General features: G+C 34.6%; 1 protein-coding gene across 1 annotated transcript in view; it reads left to right on the top strand.

Annotated features, from left to right (window-relative positions):
• The window catches only part of LOC131145526 (methionine--tRNA ligase, chloroplastic/mitochondrial), a 51,853-nt gene that overhangs the window by 12,688 nt on the left and 21,814 nt on the right, over positions 1-17,351 (top strand). Inside the window, exon 5 of the mRNA XM_058094666.1 lies at positions 4,585-4,709. Coding sequence (XP_057950649.1) covers positions 4,585-4,709 — 125 coding nt within the window. The remainder of the gene's footprint in view (positions 1-4,584; positions 4,710-17,351) is intronic.

Below are 17,351 nucleotides of genomic sequence, written 5' to 3'. Positions count from 1 at the left end.
TGTGGCTAGGTATATTGGGAACGTTTAGTTTTCTTGTTATGGTGAGGATTGGATGCCCCAGAATGTGTATGATGTTTTGTTGGTGAGATTTTGGGGGTTTGGGAAGATTAGGAGTGGGAGGATTTTTTGGAATTGCGCAATGTATGCTATCTTGAGGATTGTTTGTCTTGAATGGAGTGCAAATGTTTTCAGAGATTAGAAGACTCCCCCTAATTTGCCTTTGGGACAAAATTGCTTGTCCTTTTTTTTGGGGGGGAGGGGGCACATTCTTTTGAGTTTCTTTTTTTTTTTTTTGGGTGGAGTGGGGTTGGTTGTTGGTGTCTGATCTTCAAAGGGATTGAAAGGCAGCGATGTAATTTTGTTTTGCCTTTGTTGAGGATGTCTTATTATCCTGTTTTGTAATTATTTAACTTTTTTTATGGATTTGTTTTATTATCTAGAAAAAGTGCACCAATCAGCTCTTTCTTCCATGGGATTTCCATTTCTTTAGGAATATCAATGAAAGAGAGGTTAATGAGCTCACTACCTTGCTAAAGTAATGGATCTTTTGTTCCCTATAACAGGGGTGATATGAGAGTTTGGGTGGTGGATTCTCTGGGTTCTTATTCTTCCAATTCTTTTTCCCTCGTCTCCTGAAAATTCCTTCCCTCAATCATTTTCCTTTTTGACCCATATCATTTGGAAGGCAAAGATTTCCTTTAAGATTCAGACTTTAATGTGGTTTGGGACTCTCAACATGATTAACAAGCATGATTTGTTTCAGCCTTACAGGTGAAAAGACCCTATAAGGCCCTCAGTCTTCATACTTGCATGATGTTCCATGACTCTTAAGAAAACAAATGCACACCTTTTTCTTCTTTGTCGGTTGGCAAACCATCTACGGAGTGCACTGTTTTCTTGTTTTTGTGAAGTGTGGGTGGCGCCTCATGTGGGTGATTTCCTGCTAGTAAGGTGTGGGCCTTTGGGAAGAGTTGAAAGGGAAGAACTTTATGGACATTCGCGGTCTTTGTTATTCTGTCGATCCTTTGGATTGATAGGAATGCAAATATTTTTAAGGCTTTTGAGATAAGAGTAGTTATTTTGGCTTCTCCTGGGCTAATTTGTGTGGGTTGATGCTGCCATTTGACCTATACAGAAATTGGAGGGCACTTTTATTGTGACTGTTTTAGCTGGTTTTTGGAGGATGACTTGTCATCCTCTCCTTGTATTTGTCTTTTCTCTTTTAATATATTTTTCTTTTCCAAAAAAATGGTTTATAAAGTGGCTATTGTTTCAGTATTGATGTGGGTGGAGGTAATCTCCACAATCTGTGGTGGGGGGGGGGGGGGGTTTGGAAAAACATTTGTTTCATGAAAAAAGTTAGGTTAAGTTTGGTTCATGGAATGCCTATTCATAGGTATAGATTAGTTATAATAGGTTATTTACAATTAGTCATATAAAGAATATGTTGTTACCGTATAGCAAATAACAGAAGTGAAGTTTTTATAAATCTCCAAAGATTGTGGCTTTCCTTGGAAAAGTATTTGGAAACAGAAAATTCCATCTAGAGTAGCTTTTTTCGTTTGGACTGCTGCTTTAGGGAAATGCTTAACGATTGGCAATTTACGAAAAAGGAAGGTTTGGATATTGGATTGGTGCTACATGTGCAAGTGTAATAATGAGACGGTTGATCTTCTTTTTATTCATTGTCCGGTTGCAATGGACTTGTGGCTTATGGTGTTGGATTTGTTTGGAGTGAGCTGGGTTATGCAGCAATCTGTAGTGGAACTTCTAGCATGTTGGCAAGGCAGATTTGGTCGTTATCAAATGGGTTTATTTGGTCGATAGTTCCTCATTATTTATTGTGGTGTCTTTGGAGGGAGAAAAATAGTAGGTGTTTTGAAGATAAGGAAAGATTCATTTCAGACCTGAAGCTATTTTTCTTTACAACTTTGATGGATTGGTTGCCTGCTTTGCAAAACCAATCATTTTCTTATAGAGGATGCCTGATCCTCCTTACTCTGTAATTGTTCTTCTTCTGGCTTGAATGAAGTTTTTGTTGTCTAAAAAAATGTCTTGTTTTAAAGCCCTAAGGGAGTTTGATAAGGTGATCATTTGTCTCCTTTGTTCACTCTAGTTGTAGATGTTTTGAGTAGGATGATGAATTGATTACTTGTCCTATGGATAGTGGGCAGGTGAAGAGAGTGGGCTCCTGTGATGACAGTGATCTACAATTTGTTTATAATACCATTTGATTTTTAGAGGATGATTTTGCAAGTTTTCACAATGTGCTCATGCTTTTGCAAGTGTTTGTGAGGGAGACTGGGTTGAAGATTAATTTGGGATTTTTTTTTGGGGTGGGGGGTGTTATCTCTGTTTGCTGATTTGGTTTGATGTGTGGCTCAGCAGTGGCCACTTATTAGGGTAGAGCATTGCCCTTTAGGGATCTGGTTGCTGTGGGAGTATCCAAGAGGTTGGATGGTTCGAGAGGTGCTTGTTTTAACTTGAAGCGGACTGACTTTAATTTTTTTTTTTTGTTCTCTTTTCTATTTTACTATTTTCCTTGTTTAGGATCCTTGTTCAGGTTGTTTGTAAGATACAGAGACTGATGAGGGATTTCTTATGGTCCAGGGTTGGAGTAAGAAAGACCATCCTCTTAAGTTGGGAGAAGGTTTGCAAGCCTAAAAGTGAAAAGGGAGAGAATTCTGTGGCATATTGGTCCATTTGCATTTGTTATAATAATATGATTCTAAGTAAATATGGAGTCCTTCCAAATGTTTTGGATAACTGTGATTAATCTATCTCATGCGATCCCATAGAAATTAATGTCTTAGGTTTATCGTCTTTCCATTCCTTGGGTAAAACCATGTCTTGGAAATGGGGAGAGAATTCTTTGTTAGGAGGATCATTGCTTAGGAGATGCTTCGTTCTCCAACTCCTTTGCTTGGTTGTATCATCTTTCTACCTGCCATATCGTTTCTGTTTTAACCTTTCATGGCTCTGATGGGAGTTCTTGAGACTCACCTTTGGTTCATATGTTTCTCTTTGGTCATAATTCAAACAAAAATTTGTAGGGAAAACTCCTTGATTCTTCAACTTCAATGAAACCAGAATAGTTCTTTCATTGGTATCCTACTACAATTTACGCTTGGAAGAAATCTAATCAGATTGATGCATTTCTTATTGATTCTTGCTAACAACTACATATTTTGGTCAGAAGAGTCCTCTTAATGTTCTGGGATTACTGATCAGTTTCAAAATGTTTTGTTTTTGAATATGAACGGAGGAGAGGATAGGCTCATTACATTAGAAAAAAAAAAAGATATGGGCAGTGAGAGAGAAAGGTCGGGGGGGTGGGGAAGGAGGGAGAGAAGGAGATAATGATCTGTCCAATTTTTGAATATTCTTGATTCCAGGGAGGGAAATGATGATCCTGTCCATTTTTTGAGTACTCTTGATTCGGTTTATCCTTTCATAGATTGGAATATTTTCATGTAAATCTTTTTTTTTTTGGTTCATTTTGTCCAAGGCGCTGATGTTTATAATTTCTCATTGAATTCCTTTATTTTGAAAGCTAAAACTCCTTTGAAAATCAGGGCCTTTACTTATTTTGTAATTTTTTTTGGAATTAACACTGATGAGTTGTTGCAAATAAGAACACCAAATAGAGCCTTTTCTGTCTGTGTTCTTTGTTTCCAGAGTTGTGAGATCAATGCTCACATTTTTTCTGCAGTGTTATTTTTCATGGTGTATGTGGAATGTAGCTTGTTTGGTCTTCTGAGCTAATAAGCATTGGGGGTGCCCTTCTTCGGAGGGGTTTTTTCTTCAGAGGTTTGTGGTTTAGGTGGTTGTAAGGAGAGCAAGCTTCTTTGGAAGTGTGTTTGTTGGTGACTATTTGGTATATTTGGTTGGGGGCAGAATGCTAGGGGTTTTTAAAAGGTAGAATTATTTCCCTGATTTTGTCTGGAGCAGAATCATTTTTCCTGGTTTGCTTTGGTGTTCTTGTTTTGGTGGGTTTCATGGACTGTCTCCGGTAGATCTGAAAAAAGTTTTGAGTGCTTTGCTTCATAAGTTTGTTCATCTATTTTCTTTCATTGTTCTTGGAGGACATCACTCTTTTTTCCCCAACAGTATAGAAATGTTCATGAAAGGGCATCAAGGGGATGCCACCCCAGCATATACAACAAAAGGAAATCACCCATACTAGAGTGTGGTACAAGGATGTCATTAAAAAAACAATGTAATGTTTTTATTTTTCTGTATTTTTTTTCTCTGCAATATGTTTCTTGCTTCTTAATAATTGCTTTATTCATAAAAAAAAAAAAAAAAAAAACTCCGCAACCTTTATTCATGCTGTTCGAAATTGCTGTTGCTCTTCATGTTCATGCTTCCCATGGGAGGCCCAATATTTTGTCCTTCATTATTTTTTATGTAATATTTTAAAGTATGAGAATGATGTAACAAAGGAGTCTGAACTCTGAATTTCTTGCTTTGAAAAACTAATACTGATTCAAATTTAATAAACATTATTTAAGCATTTGATGGTAGATCATTCTATGGGTGACTTACTTCCAATAGTTTAGTTCTGATACAGAAGTTTTCTAGGTGCAAAGTTGGATCAGAAGTGGCTTGAGAGATTTCTCCATTTCTCGAGCATCTGTGGAGTGGGGCATACGGCTTCCAAATGATAATACACAAACCATTTATGTTTGGTTTGATGCTTTAGTGGGGTAACATTTTCCCTTTACCTGACCTGAAAATCATTGATGTTAGTTTGTCAGCCTTCCAGATTATTCTAGTTATATTGTTTTACATTGCCTTTTCTTTTTCCCAACGCGACTGATGCATGCCAGTGCTTACAACAGCAAGCTCTTCTTGGTTGTATTCTATATTGAACTCTTTTTTTCTCATATTATTTTTCTGTCATTTACCTGGTGTTTTCTTTTTGTTTGCCTGTGCTCCTACTAGTTCATTGAATTTTTTGATACTCATTTGTATTTATGCTGACTCCTGTTGATGCTACAATGATGCTCATGCTTTGGACAGTGGTCCTTTTAGTCCTGATTTATCCTGCAGAATTTGTTGTGACATAAAATTCAGATGTCTATCTGAGAAGTTACAACTTCTATTTAGGCTCAAAGAAATGAAACTTGATTATACTACTGTAGAAACCCCATTTTATGCAGAGTTTAGGAATTGAGCATGGGCACACCTGGTATAGAGTTGGGTATTGCATACTCCTGACCCTACTGTCTTTACCACAGTGGTTCATAATTCATTCTTAAGAATTTTTATCTATTTATTTATTTCATTATAAAATTTTTATTTTCATTTTGATATTTTTTTAAATTCATTTGGTCATCACTCTTTTCTTTTTGTATATAAAATGTTGTTTCAAAATGTTAATTACCCAAAATCTTTTCATGTTTGTTTTGAAATATTAAATAATCCAAAATCTTTTTGTTATACCTTCCTCCTTGTTGGTTTCCCCCTAGTTGATTGCCTCATTTGACGCTTAGCAACAATTTTTATTTTGGTTTGTTCCCTTAAGACAGCCCATTTTGAGAAAATTTGTGTTTTTGTGACCCTCCTTTTCTTCCGAGTCCAAGATTTTTTCTTGAGTCCGTTTGATATTTTTTGTGGTCTTCGAACCTCAGATTGACAGTAAGAAAATCAAGAATTAGCTACAGAAGGCAAGATATAGGGTTTGTTTTCCAGAGTATGCGCCTATGCTTAACTAACAAAATTACTTGTTGCTTCTTTCATTGTCTCTTCACTTCTCAGGCATCAACATACTTGAGAATGACACCATCATATAAGTGCATAGTTATCAGAATACGCTAGATCTGGCAATCCAAAGTTCTAAATAAATATTTTCCATATGACATTTTTATTAGTAAAAGTGAGGACTGGAATTGGACAAAAAAGAAGAGGCTGCGATGATGTGAGCATCGACGGATTCCAAATTTGAACTTGGGTTTGAAGAATTGGCGGCATTGGGAATGGACACACTATAGGGGTGGGGAGATGGGTTTGTTCAGAAATTGCTCATTTAGATTTTTAATAGTGTGTTCGTGTTATGAATTTTTTTAAAGATTTGATTTTTGAGGTTGGTTTTCAGTGATTGGAAGGATTCATTGATCAGAGTTGATTCTTTGCTCGTTTTGAATTTTCTCGTTTAAAGGTCATGTGGGTTTTTTTTATTGAATTTTGTGAATGAACATTGAGCTTATATAGATTCATTGATTCTTAAAGCTTTTGGTGGGTTGCGTTGATTTGTTCTTTTTATTTGAGATAAGTATAAGGAGAATTCTCTGGTTAGGGTTTAGGAGTTATAAAGACGTACAAAAAAACAATTTCAATTTTCGGGTGTTGAGTGATTGGTGAGGTTTTGTCATTCTGTGGCAACATTCACTTTCATGTTCCCTTTGTTGAGTTCTGAATTCTCTTTGTTTAGCCGACTTAAATTTTGGTCTGTGAGTATGTCTTGCAGTACATTGGTTGGGGAAAATTCACAAGGCAGAGGCACAGTCGTGGGTAGGATCAAGTTGTGATGACATTGACCTTAACCTTGAGGATGATGCGTGTTTGAGGCCAAGCACTCTGGGGCCTTCAGTATTGAAGGCCCGGTCATGAATTGAGGTGATAGAGGATGCTTTTTGGATTACTTCTGCAGTTTTTATTGTCTACGACTCTACTGTAGTGGTTGGCATTCTAATTTATTTTATCTCTTGTGGCATGATAATCGAATTGGAAGAATACCTTTATACCTTGGTCTGCTGGGTGTTGTCATCATGCTATATACGTGTGTGTTAAAATTGGGAGTCAGGAAGTTTGATAAGAAATAGGAAGTGTCAAGTACATCAACATTGCCATTCATAACACTACTTGGTGTTACTTCCTTTTACTAGTCCCCCTTTGCTTTGTGGCCAATTTGAAGTTTCCTGACTCTTCCTCTTCTGTTCACAGTCTTAATGGCTTGCCTAGTTATATGCCCCTATGTGATGATTGGGACGTTCAAGCCACAAGCTGATGTGCTCCACATAGATTAAGAATTATTCCCTTTCGTGAAATAGAAAGTGTATGATGATGCTGACTTAGGTGAGGAGTTTTTATGTTAAAGCATGAATGGGTGCTTGTGTGCGACATATTGAAGCAACATATTAAAGCTTTGTTCTTTGTTAGTCAATTTGGCCCCTGCATAGTTGCAGCCAGCAATGATAAACCTGATTACCTTTGATCAGTTAGTTCATAGTTTCTCATGTCAAGCTAAGGAAAATGACAGCCACCTTACCTCAACAGCGCACCTCTACAGTATGCCCCTTGAATTTTGTAACTTCTGCAACTGGACTGGAGTTTGAAATTATGCTGTATTTTTATTGATCTAAAAAAAATTGTTTGTAAAAACGGAGCATTATCACATTGTAATTTTTTTTTTCGATCACAATTTATATACTTCATAAAAGAAAATGTCTTTTAGATCTAGAAACACCTCAACATCCTCTCTTAAATGTACATGTGCCATAAGGCCCATAACACATTTTTCACCATTATATCTATATAAATATATCCCTAACGTATTGCCTTTTAGAGCGTGTTTTGTATTGGGTAACCTCTAACTGCATGTGCAGATCATATGAAATATGATGTCCCAAATGAGTCGATAATATTATCCATGGTTTGAAACATAGGTACATGTGAACCTGAGCATTGCAACAACAACAACAAAAACAACAAGAAACCTTAAGTTCCACTAGGTGGGGGTCGGCTACATAAATCCTTTTTCGCCAATTCACCCGATCGAGAGCATTTTCCTCTATTAGATCGAGGGCTATTAAATCCTTCGTCACAACCTCATTTCAAGTTATTTTTAGGCCTACTACTACCCCTTTCCATGCCAGAAATAATAACAAACTCACTCCTTATAGGTGCTTTACTAGGCCTGCATTTCAAGTACCCCAACCATCTAAGCTGTCCCTCCCTTATCTTGTTTTCAACTTTTGCTATGCTTAAATTATTGTTTATATGCTCGTTTCTTACTTTATCTTTTAATGTTATACCACTTATCCACCCCAACATTTACATTTCAACAACTTTTACTTTTTGTACATGTTTCTTAGTTGCCCAACATTCTGAACCATAAAGTATAGCCAGCATGGTTTTAAATAACGGCTGTTACGTAGCGTAATGGCCAATATGTAATGGAAATCGAAGGCTCAGAGACCGATACAGGCCGATATTGCGGATCAGAAAAAAATTCACAGTTGTAACGGCCGTTACGTCTCTGTAATGGTTCGTAACGGTCGTTACCCAACGTTACACTTCGTAATGGTCCGTTACGGACCGTTACATGGCCGATAGCTCGCCACTATTCTGAATCCCTAAAGCAGGCTTTCCGCTGCTTTCCCCCTCTCGCAACCACTCATCTGCCATTCAATCTAAGTCTAACATTCAAAGAGCAAAATAAAAAACTTACCTTGAAATTTTGTTGGCCGAAGCTAAATAAGAAGACTTCACTTCTTCGAAGCGTAAGAGTGAGCAGATCTACTCATCTTCGCCGCCTTGCAGCAGTTGTAGACTTGCAGCAGTTTGGCGAGTCACCGGCGACAGCTCTGCAGTAGCTTCGCCGCCTTTGCGAGTTGCCGATAACCCTTTAGCAGCTCCCTCCGCTAGTCATCGCCACTCACCACCAACCAGCCCTTCGATTTCGGCTTCAAAGCTTGGAGTCATCGGCCGTTCGTGCTTCGACTCTTTCGAGGCTTCGAGGCTCCTCAAAGTCCTCTCGATCTCAGACTCTCTGCTGCGCTCTCAAGTCTCAAGACTCGAGCTCGACTTCTCCTTCATTTTCTAGCTAGCGTATAAGATAAGCTTTAGAGTCAATCAGTCAACACCCAGTCACCCACTGCCACTCAAACTTTTCATTATGTATTTTTTTTTAATTATATTTTGTTGTAAATTATGTATGTTAAATTGAATTAAAAAAAAGTAATTTAATAGAGTAAAAAATTATACATCAATAATAATCATATGTAAAATAAAATTTTCTTAATTTACGAATCTTTTCATTGTCTTATTTTTTTTGAAAGGTAATTATGAAAATCTAGTTCCATCACATATTTCCTTTTTATTAATATTTTTAAGTTTTAAAACATCATTTTGACCTTAAATTTAAAATTAGGTAAAATATAGTTCCATCACATATTTCCTTTTTATTAATATTTTTTAAGTTTTAAAACATCATTTTGACCTTAAATTTAAAATTAGGTAACATAAATCTTTGCATGATCAATTTTTTGTTTTTAGTTATCAAATAAAGTAAAAATTGATAACTTAATAAACAAAATTTTAACCTAATTAATGCATTAATAATTCTGATTTTTACTACTGAAATTTGTAGAAAAAAAATATTTTAATCCATATACTGAGAAAATGCTTAAAAAGTTAAATAGTCAATTTGTATTGTATGGATTTCTATTAGTGATGTATATGAAAGTAGAGCAAAAGTCTTTTTCACCTTTAAAATTACAATGTTAATTTCTTATAGTTATAAATGAAAATAAAATCAAGTTATAAAAAATAATGAAAATATCTTTTTAAAGATAAAGGAATATATTTTTTTGTAATAAAATATATAATATTTTAAAATTTTGCTTATTTAAATATTTTAAATAAACATTACTTATTATTTTTAATCAAATATTATATTTTATTTTTACGTAATAAGTATTTAAAATTAGAAGGACTATTTAGTACTTACTATTTAATATTTACTAAATTACTAATTATATTATACCTGTCATTTTTTAGAAAGGTTGTAACTTTGTATTTTCTTTATGTTTTGTCTAGAGATCATCAAATTAAGTCTATCAAGATATCACGTGATAGAGGAAATGAGAACTTGCCTAGTGAGGATATTGGATGACATTTTGGTATTGCGGTGGACGGGAATAGACATGTTATTATGTGTAAATTATGTGGGAAGATAATTAAAGGAGACATTACACGCTTGAAACAACACTTGACACATAAAAAGGGTCAAGTAGCTGGATGCTCAAATGTGACCACACAACTTAGAGAACAAATGATGAAATATCTACAACAGTATGCTGAGAAGAAAAGAGAAACAAAAAAGGCAAGAAGAAGCAGAAGACCAAATTAGAGGAGATTTTGAGAATTTGAGTGATGAAAAAGACTTGGAAGAAGAAAGTATGAGATTCGCTCGACAAGAAAGCATACAATCACAACAACAATGGGAAGAGAGACAAAGATTTCGAACAAGAACAACTAGAGGGGTAATATTTATGAAGAGGGAGGTGGCTCTGGCAGTGGTGCTACTAGTGGTTTCAGTAGAGCAGGAGCTTGATCTTATAGTGGTCGAGAAGCTGGAGGTAGTGGACGACAATGGATCAATCCTGATGTCCCTGAAGCTAGACTAAAGGCAATGGATCCTATTTTAGAAAGAAGCAAGAGTTCAAAACAACCAAAAATTAACACTAAGTTACTGAAAGGTTTAAGAAGTAAATTAGGAAAAGCAGTTGGAAAATTCCTAATTTATAATTGGATTCCAGCGAATGTAGTTGACTCTCCATTTATGCAACCTATGTTTGATATTGCTGTAGAGGTTGGAAAGGGCGTGAAGGGTCCATCACCCTATGAGATATCTGAAATTTATTTAGAGCAAGAATATCAAGAAATAAAAAATTATATAGCTTCTTTTGCTGGAATTTGGAAGGAGAGAGGTGTAACCCTTATGTGTGATGGTTGGTCAGGACCAACTAGAAAATATATTATAAGCTTTTTAGTTTATTACGATAGAGGCATCGTGTTTCATAAATCAGTGATGCCTCTGATGTGCCAAGCAGAACAACTGAATATTATTTCAGGTAATTTTTTAATTTTAATTGTATATGCAAATAGTATTATGAATTTGCATGTTTTTAATTAAATAGTAGTAATTATTGAATCTATTATTTCATTTTAGATTAATGGACGAGATGGTTGAAGAAATTGGAAAAGAGAATGTTGTCTAAGTAGTGACTGATAATGAAACTGCAATGAAGGCAGGAGAAAAATTATTAATGTAGAAGAGGCCCAATCTCTATTGGACAACATGTGTAGCTCATTGCATAAACCTTATTCTTGAAGATATTGGTAAGGAAAGTAACGTGAAGGTCTTAAAAGATGCCAGAACAATAACCTTTTTTATTTACAACCACACATGGACAGTGAATTTCATGAAGAAATTCACAAATAATAGAGAGTTATTTTGTCCTGCCATCACTCGATTTGCAACCAACTTCATTGCTTTGGAGACTATTGTCAGGCATAAACAAGCATTAAGGGAAATGTTTACATCTGATGCTTAAAAAAACTTAAGGTTTGGGATGGCAAAATCAGGTCCAACATATGATTCGAAGAAGATTATCTTAGGCAAAATGTTTTGGCAAAAGGCCTGTAATATAATTAAAGTGCAAGAACCCTTAGTGAAAGTTCTTAAATTGGTTGATGGTAATGAAAAACCAACCATGGGTTTCATATACGGGACAATTAATAGGGCGAAGTTGGCCATTCAAAAAGATTGCCGGTTTTACAAAGACTATTGGAAAATTATTGACAACCGGTGGAGTTTTCAATTGCACCAAGATTTGCACGTTGCTGGTAAGTGCAAATCAAATACAATTTATTATTATTTTAACTTTTAAATTATGCATAGTTGCATTAAAAAACTATTGATTAATATGTTTCTAAATTTAATTGTAGGATATTTTTTGAACACACAATTTCTTTATGGTGCTCCACCCTCTACTGAAGTTGCTAGAGAAGTCATGGATGGGGTTAAAAAAGTGATAACCAAGTTGGTACCTGATATAGATACTCAAATTCGGGCTATTAATCAAGTGAGTATTGGTTCTATTAAATTGAATAATGAATTGTTCTAATATTCTGTAATACTTTCTAGAATAATTATTAATATATCTAATTAATTAATTATATTTCATAATCTGCCTTTTATAGTTGTTGTTATATCGAGATAGGCAGGAGACTTTTGGAACCCCGTTGGCTCAAAGGGCAGTGAAACAAACAAATCCTGGTAAATATAGGCTATATAGCTAAATAATGGATGAATGACTCTATTTTCTCTCTTTATGTTCAAATTTGACTTTTGAAATATACGCTATACTGACATAAAACTCTTTTTAACTATTTATGCAACCGAAAGGTGGATTCATTATGGCTTGTGTGCACTTGAGCTCCAAAGAATAGCAATCAGAGTTCTTAGCCAGACCACATCAGCTTCGAACTGTGAGCGTAATTGGAGCACCTTTAGCCTCATCCATACGAAAACAAGAAATAGATTAAAGTACATGAGACTACAAAAACTTGTTTTCGTACATTACAACATGAAGTTAAAGTTAAGACGTACAATGAAAGAAGCCAACGAGAAATTGAAGATGGTTTCAATCTTATTAATTTGGACTACATTTTAGAAGAAGATGATTCTTTAAGTCAATGGTTAGAGGAGAGAGAGACACCGCTACTTGACGGTCAGGACAATTCAAATTGGTTAAATAAAGAAGTTGGTGGTACTGCAGAAGGAGGTGATCAACCACCAATAAACGTGCATGATGATTCAAGTTCAAGCCCTGAACGTACACAAAGTGATAACAATCTTGGTTTGAGCCCACCAAGTGATGATGATGGTAATAGTGGTGCTGGAGCTGGGGTTGGGGGGAGTCGTAGTGGTGGTGGTGGAGGCGGCTGTGTAGAATATAATTATGGATATGACACAGGGACATCATTTGTTAGAGATATACATCTTTCTGATCGTTATAGACTACATGACATACTTGAAAATTATGACTTGGGTATTCCTCCAGGGAACCAATCTTCACAAACCAGGAGAAGGGGTGCTCGTGGTGACCCTAGTGATTCTGTTGAAGATTCATGTGGTGTGGTTCGTAGTTTTGGCGACTTTGGTTTAGTTGATTCATCATCACAATCATATGGATCTCATCCAGTATATCCACATTATGCATCTCATGACTCACGTTTTTATCCTAGTGGATCAGGAATCTCACGATCTAGTGAGTCTTCTTCTAGACACTACCCAGAGCCAGCCCCAGCGCCAACTTATGGACATTATTTAGGATATGGTCAAAGAGGAGATTATGCACCCCCTATATCAGTTGGATTTTCACCACCAGTACATTTTCAAGAGCAACAACGAAATGACGCAAACTTGGGTTAATTCAACTATATATTTTCACAAGGATGGGGAGATAATTTTCAGTCCCAATCTCAAGATACAGATGCAAATTATGAAGACCCTCCACATTATTCTTTTTGGTGGTGACATGTGTTATGTTATAAATTTGTAATATTGTATTCATATATTTTCAACTATTTATTGATATTTGATATTAATCACTTTTTAAATTCATGTATGTGTAATGTGTATATTGAGTATTGAGTCTATTGATTCATTTTTAGTAACTTTATGACTTTAATTAATTGACCCTTCATTTTAATTACATTTTTACATCTTTTTTCTCATTAAAGTAATGTAAACTATAAAAAAATATGTTTTTTTTTTTTTTTGTAAACAACGCACTAAAATTAATATGAAAATCATAATGCCTATTAAAAAGCATTTGTAGGTTGAATGAAAGCCTTCAAAATTCATTAAAAATCATGTATTAATGGATTTCATGCTTATTTTTCGATTTTGGCATGGTTGTGCATGTGTGAAAAAAATTCACGACCGTTGCGCCCACTTCCTGTTACGTAACACCCGCGTCTCCCGCGACCCGTGACACCCGTGACCGTTACGCAACATTACCTGCGACCACGATTTCGAACCATGATAGCTGGCCTTATAGCTGTCCTATAAAACTTTCCTTTTAATTTTAAGGGTATTCTATGATCATACAACACACCTGACACATGCTTCCATTTTCTATGTACTCCATCTTCTTCAGTTTCCCTTTCTGCTTGCATAATATATCCAAGATATTTGAATCTTTTAGTGCTATTAATCACTTGATTATCAAGTTTAATCTTCTCTTCATTGCTACTTCGTACATTACTGAAATTACATTTCATATATTTTGTCTTATTCCTACTTATCTTGAATACTTTAGAGTCTAATGTGGCTTTCCAATGTTCTAGCTTAGATTCCACTTTGCTCCTATTGTCATCAATCAACATGATATCATCCACTAGCAACATACTCCAAGAGATCTCATTTTGGATATTCTTGGCAAGTCATCAATCACTAAAGTAAAAAGATAAGGACTCAAAGTTGAACCTTGATGTACACCTATTGTGATAGGAAAATCTCTAGATTCTTTTGCTGCAGTCCTAATGCTAGTCACTACTCTATCATACATATCCTTAATGACCTTAGTATAGCTACTGCATACCTCTGTCTTTTCTAAGACCTAGCAAAGAACTTCCCTTGGTACTCTATCATATGCTTTCTATAGGTCAATAAAAACCAAATGTAAGTCCTTCTTCTTTTTCCTAAACTTTTCCATTAAAATTATTAAAAGATAAATAGCTTCTATTGTTGATCTCTCAGGCATAAAACCAAATTGATTTTTTGAAATTCTCGTTTCTAGTCTTCTTCTATGTTCAATTACGCTTTCTCATAATTTCATCATAGACTCATAACCTTAATTCCACAATAGTTATTACAATTTTCAATATCACTTTGTTTTTGTATAAAGGCACTAACGTACTTTTCCTCTATTCTTTTGGCATTTTCTTGGTTTTTATAATAGTGTTGAATAAATTAGTTGACCAAATATTTCCTTTATTTCCTAAACATTTTTTAAATTCAATTGGTATTTTATCTGGTGTTATAAATTTCTCACTTTTCATATTTTTTTAATGTCATCTTAACTTCAAGGATTCTAATTTTGCAAATGAATTTCCTATTTTCGATCTTCTCTTCATTTGTCACTTCCAAATTCAATCTTTCATCTTAGTTTTCATTAAACAACTTATCAAAATATCTTCGCCACCTCTCTTTTATGTCTTCTTCTTCTTTAATTAAGACATTATCATTCTTGTTCTTTATGCATTTTACATCACCTAAATCTGTGCATTTTCTTTCTTTAGCTCTAGCAAGTTTATAATTATCTTTTTCTTTTTATTTTGTATCTAGTCCAATTTATGAAGTATCATAAGCTCTATATTTAACTTTACTAACTGTTCTTTTTGCATTTTTTCTCGCCTCTTTATAATTTTCAAGATTTTCTATATTTCTACAATTTTGTCATATTTTATATCAATTTCTTTTTGGCTTAACAACTTTTTGGACTTTTTGATCCTATCACCAATTTTCTTTATTACCCAAATATCTACCTTTGGACTCACTTAAAACCTCTTTTGCTATCCTTACGATAAAATTAGCCATTTTATTCCAAATAGTATTTCCGTCTACCTTACCCCCTACTGTCCAATCTCAGCCTTTGATCATTTTATCTTTGAATTTTACAATATTGTCTCCCTTCAATCTCTACCACGTAATCTTCTTGTGTTGAATTATGTTACTCTCTGTTCCATTTTTTAATATGCATATCTAATACTAGGACTCTATGTTGTGTAACCAAACTTTCACCTTAGATAAATTCTTACAAGATAGACGATCCCCATTCCTAGTAAAGAAGAAATCTATTTAGATTTTATTATACCCACTCTTGAATGTTGTGAAGTATTCTTCTCTTTTTATAAAGCAAGTATTCAATATAACAAATCGTAAGACATGGCAAAATCTAAGAATGTATCACTGACTTTATTTTTATCTCCATATCCATGATCCCCATGTATCCTCTTATAGCCTATATTATCCTTTCCCATGTGTCCATTCAAATAAGCTCCTATGAATGTCTTTTCAGACTTTGACATCCCTTGTAAAATACTATCCATATCTTCCCAAAATTGTGCTTTAAGATTTTCTACGTAGACTATTTGGGTAGCATATGCATTAATGACATTCACTATATCCAGGCCTAAAGTTATCCTGATTTTAATAATCCTACCCCTATTCTTTTAACATTCATTATATTTTCTTTTAGGTCTTTGTCTACAATAATTCCTGCCCTACTTTTTTGTTTCACTTTACCAATACACTAAAGTTTAAATCTTGATTTTTCAATTTCTCTAGCTCTCTCCTACACATTTTGGTCTCTTGGAGGTAGATTAAGTTATTTTTTCTTCTAAACATTTTTTCTACTATTTCCATACTTTTGCCTATAAGAGTACCTATATTCCAAGTTGCTAATCTAATCTTAGTTTCTTGTGCTAAGCAATTAGCCCTCTCCCTTGTATATTGACTTGGTTTATTCCCTTGACCTAGGTGAGTTCGGTAAGAAGTCATGATAATAAGATCTGACAAAGTTTTAGGCTGGTTTTTAGCTATCTAACACAACTCTGCTCCTTTCTCCGGGCTTTGGGACTGACTGTGTGTACAAAGATAAGTTGTGTTACATAAGCGAAGTACACGTTTGAGTATTTTTTATTTTTTGACAAACTTATTTCACATAGACAATTTTCTAAATCACACCCTCAACTAGAAGAAGCTACACAAACAATACAATGCATTAAAAAAATCTAAGGCATACAATTTTGGGTGTGAATTCAAGCTAGACTTAAAAAAAAAAAACCACCCAATAGTACTTTTTGAAAAATTTTGTATACTTAAGATTTGCAAATGAAAAACACAAAAACACAAAAATGCATATATTAAGGCTACAAAACATAAACAAAAAATCTCCGCTACTAACCAACTATTGGAAAAATAATGATAGTAATAGGCAAAAAAATAACAAGAGAGGAGAAGATCTCAATGGTACTAAACGGCAATGACAACTGACTGAGAATACTACAATAAGCACCCTTTGGTGCCAAAACTTTGATGCTGCTAAATCGAAGAATATTAAAGAACATTGAAGCGACGATGAAATGCAAGAATTTTTCAATCTAAATTCAGGATTCAATTTCAAGATTGGCGATGGAGTTGAGTAGTATATGGTACTGACATAACTTCTCATTGAACTGATGTCCCTCCCACATAACCTTGATCAAAGTTGGATGTTCTTTTTCGACACAATGTTGAGCTAAAATGTGCAGACTTGATTTTTTTCTGTCGAAATTCTATCGACTCAATCCTTTGGAAGAGCTTTAAATTTGGCATTTCTAGAGAGACGAAAATACTTAAATGTAAAAAAAAAAAAATGAGGATTTTATTTCTTCACTTCCAAGAAAATAAAATTTAGGAGGTTAGAGCGTGTAACTTAAGATTTCAGATTAGACAAGTCTGATGACAAAGAAAAAAAGAGAAGAGAAAGAGAAGCTCCGCAAGATGA

Source organism: Malania oleifera, chromosome 13, assembly GCF_029873635.1.
Source record: "Malania oleifera isolate guangnan ecotype guangnan chromosome 13, ASM2987363v1, whole genome shotgun sequence".
NCBI lineage: Eukaryota > Viridiplantae > Streptophyta > Magnoliopsida > Santalales > Ximeniaceae > Malania > Malania oleifera.
This window is presented reverse-complemented; position numbering and strand designations above follow the sequence as displayed.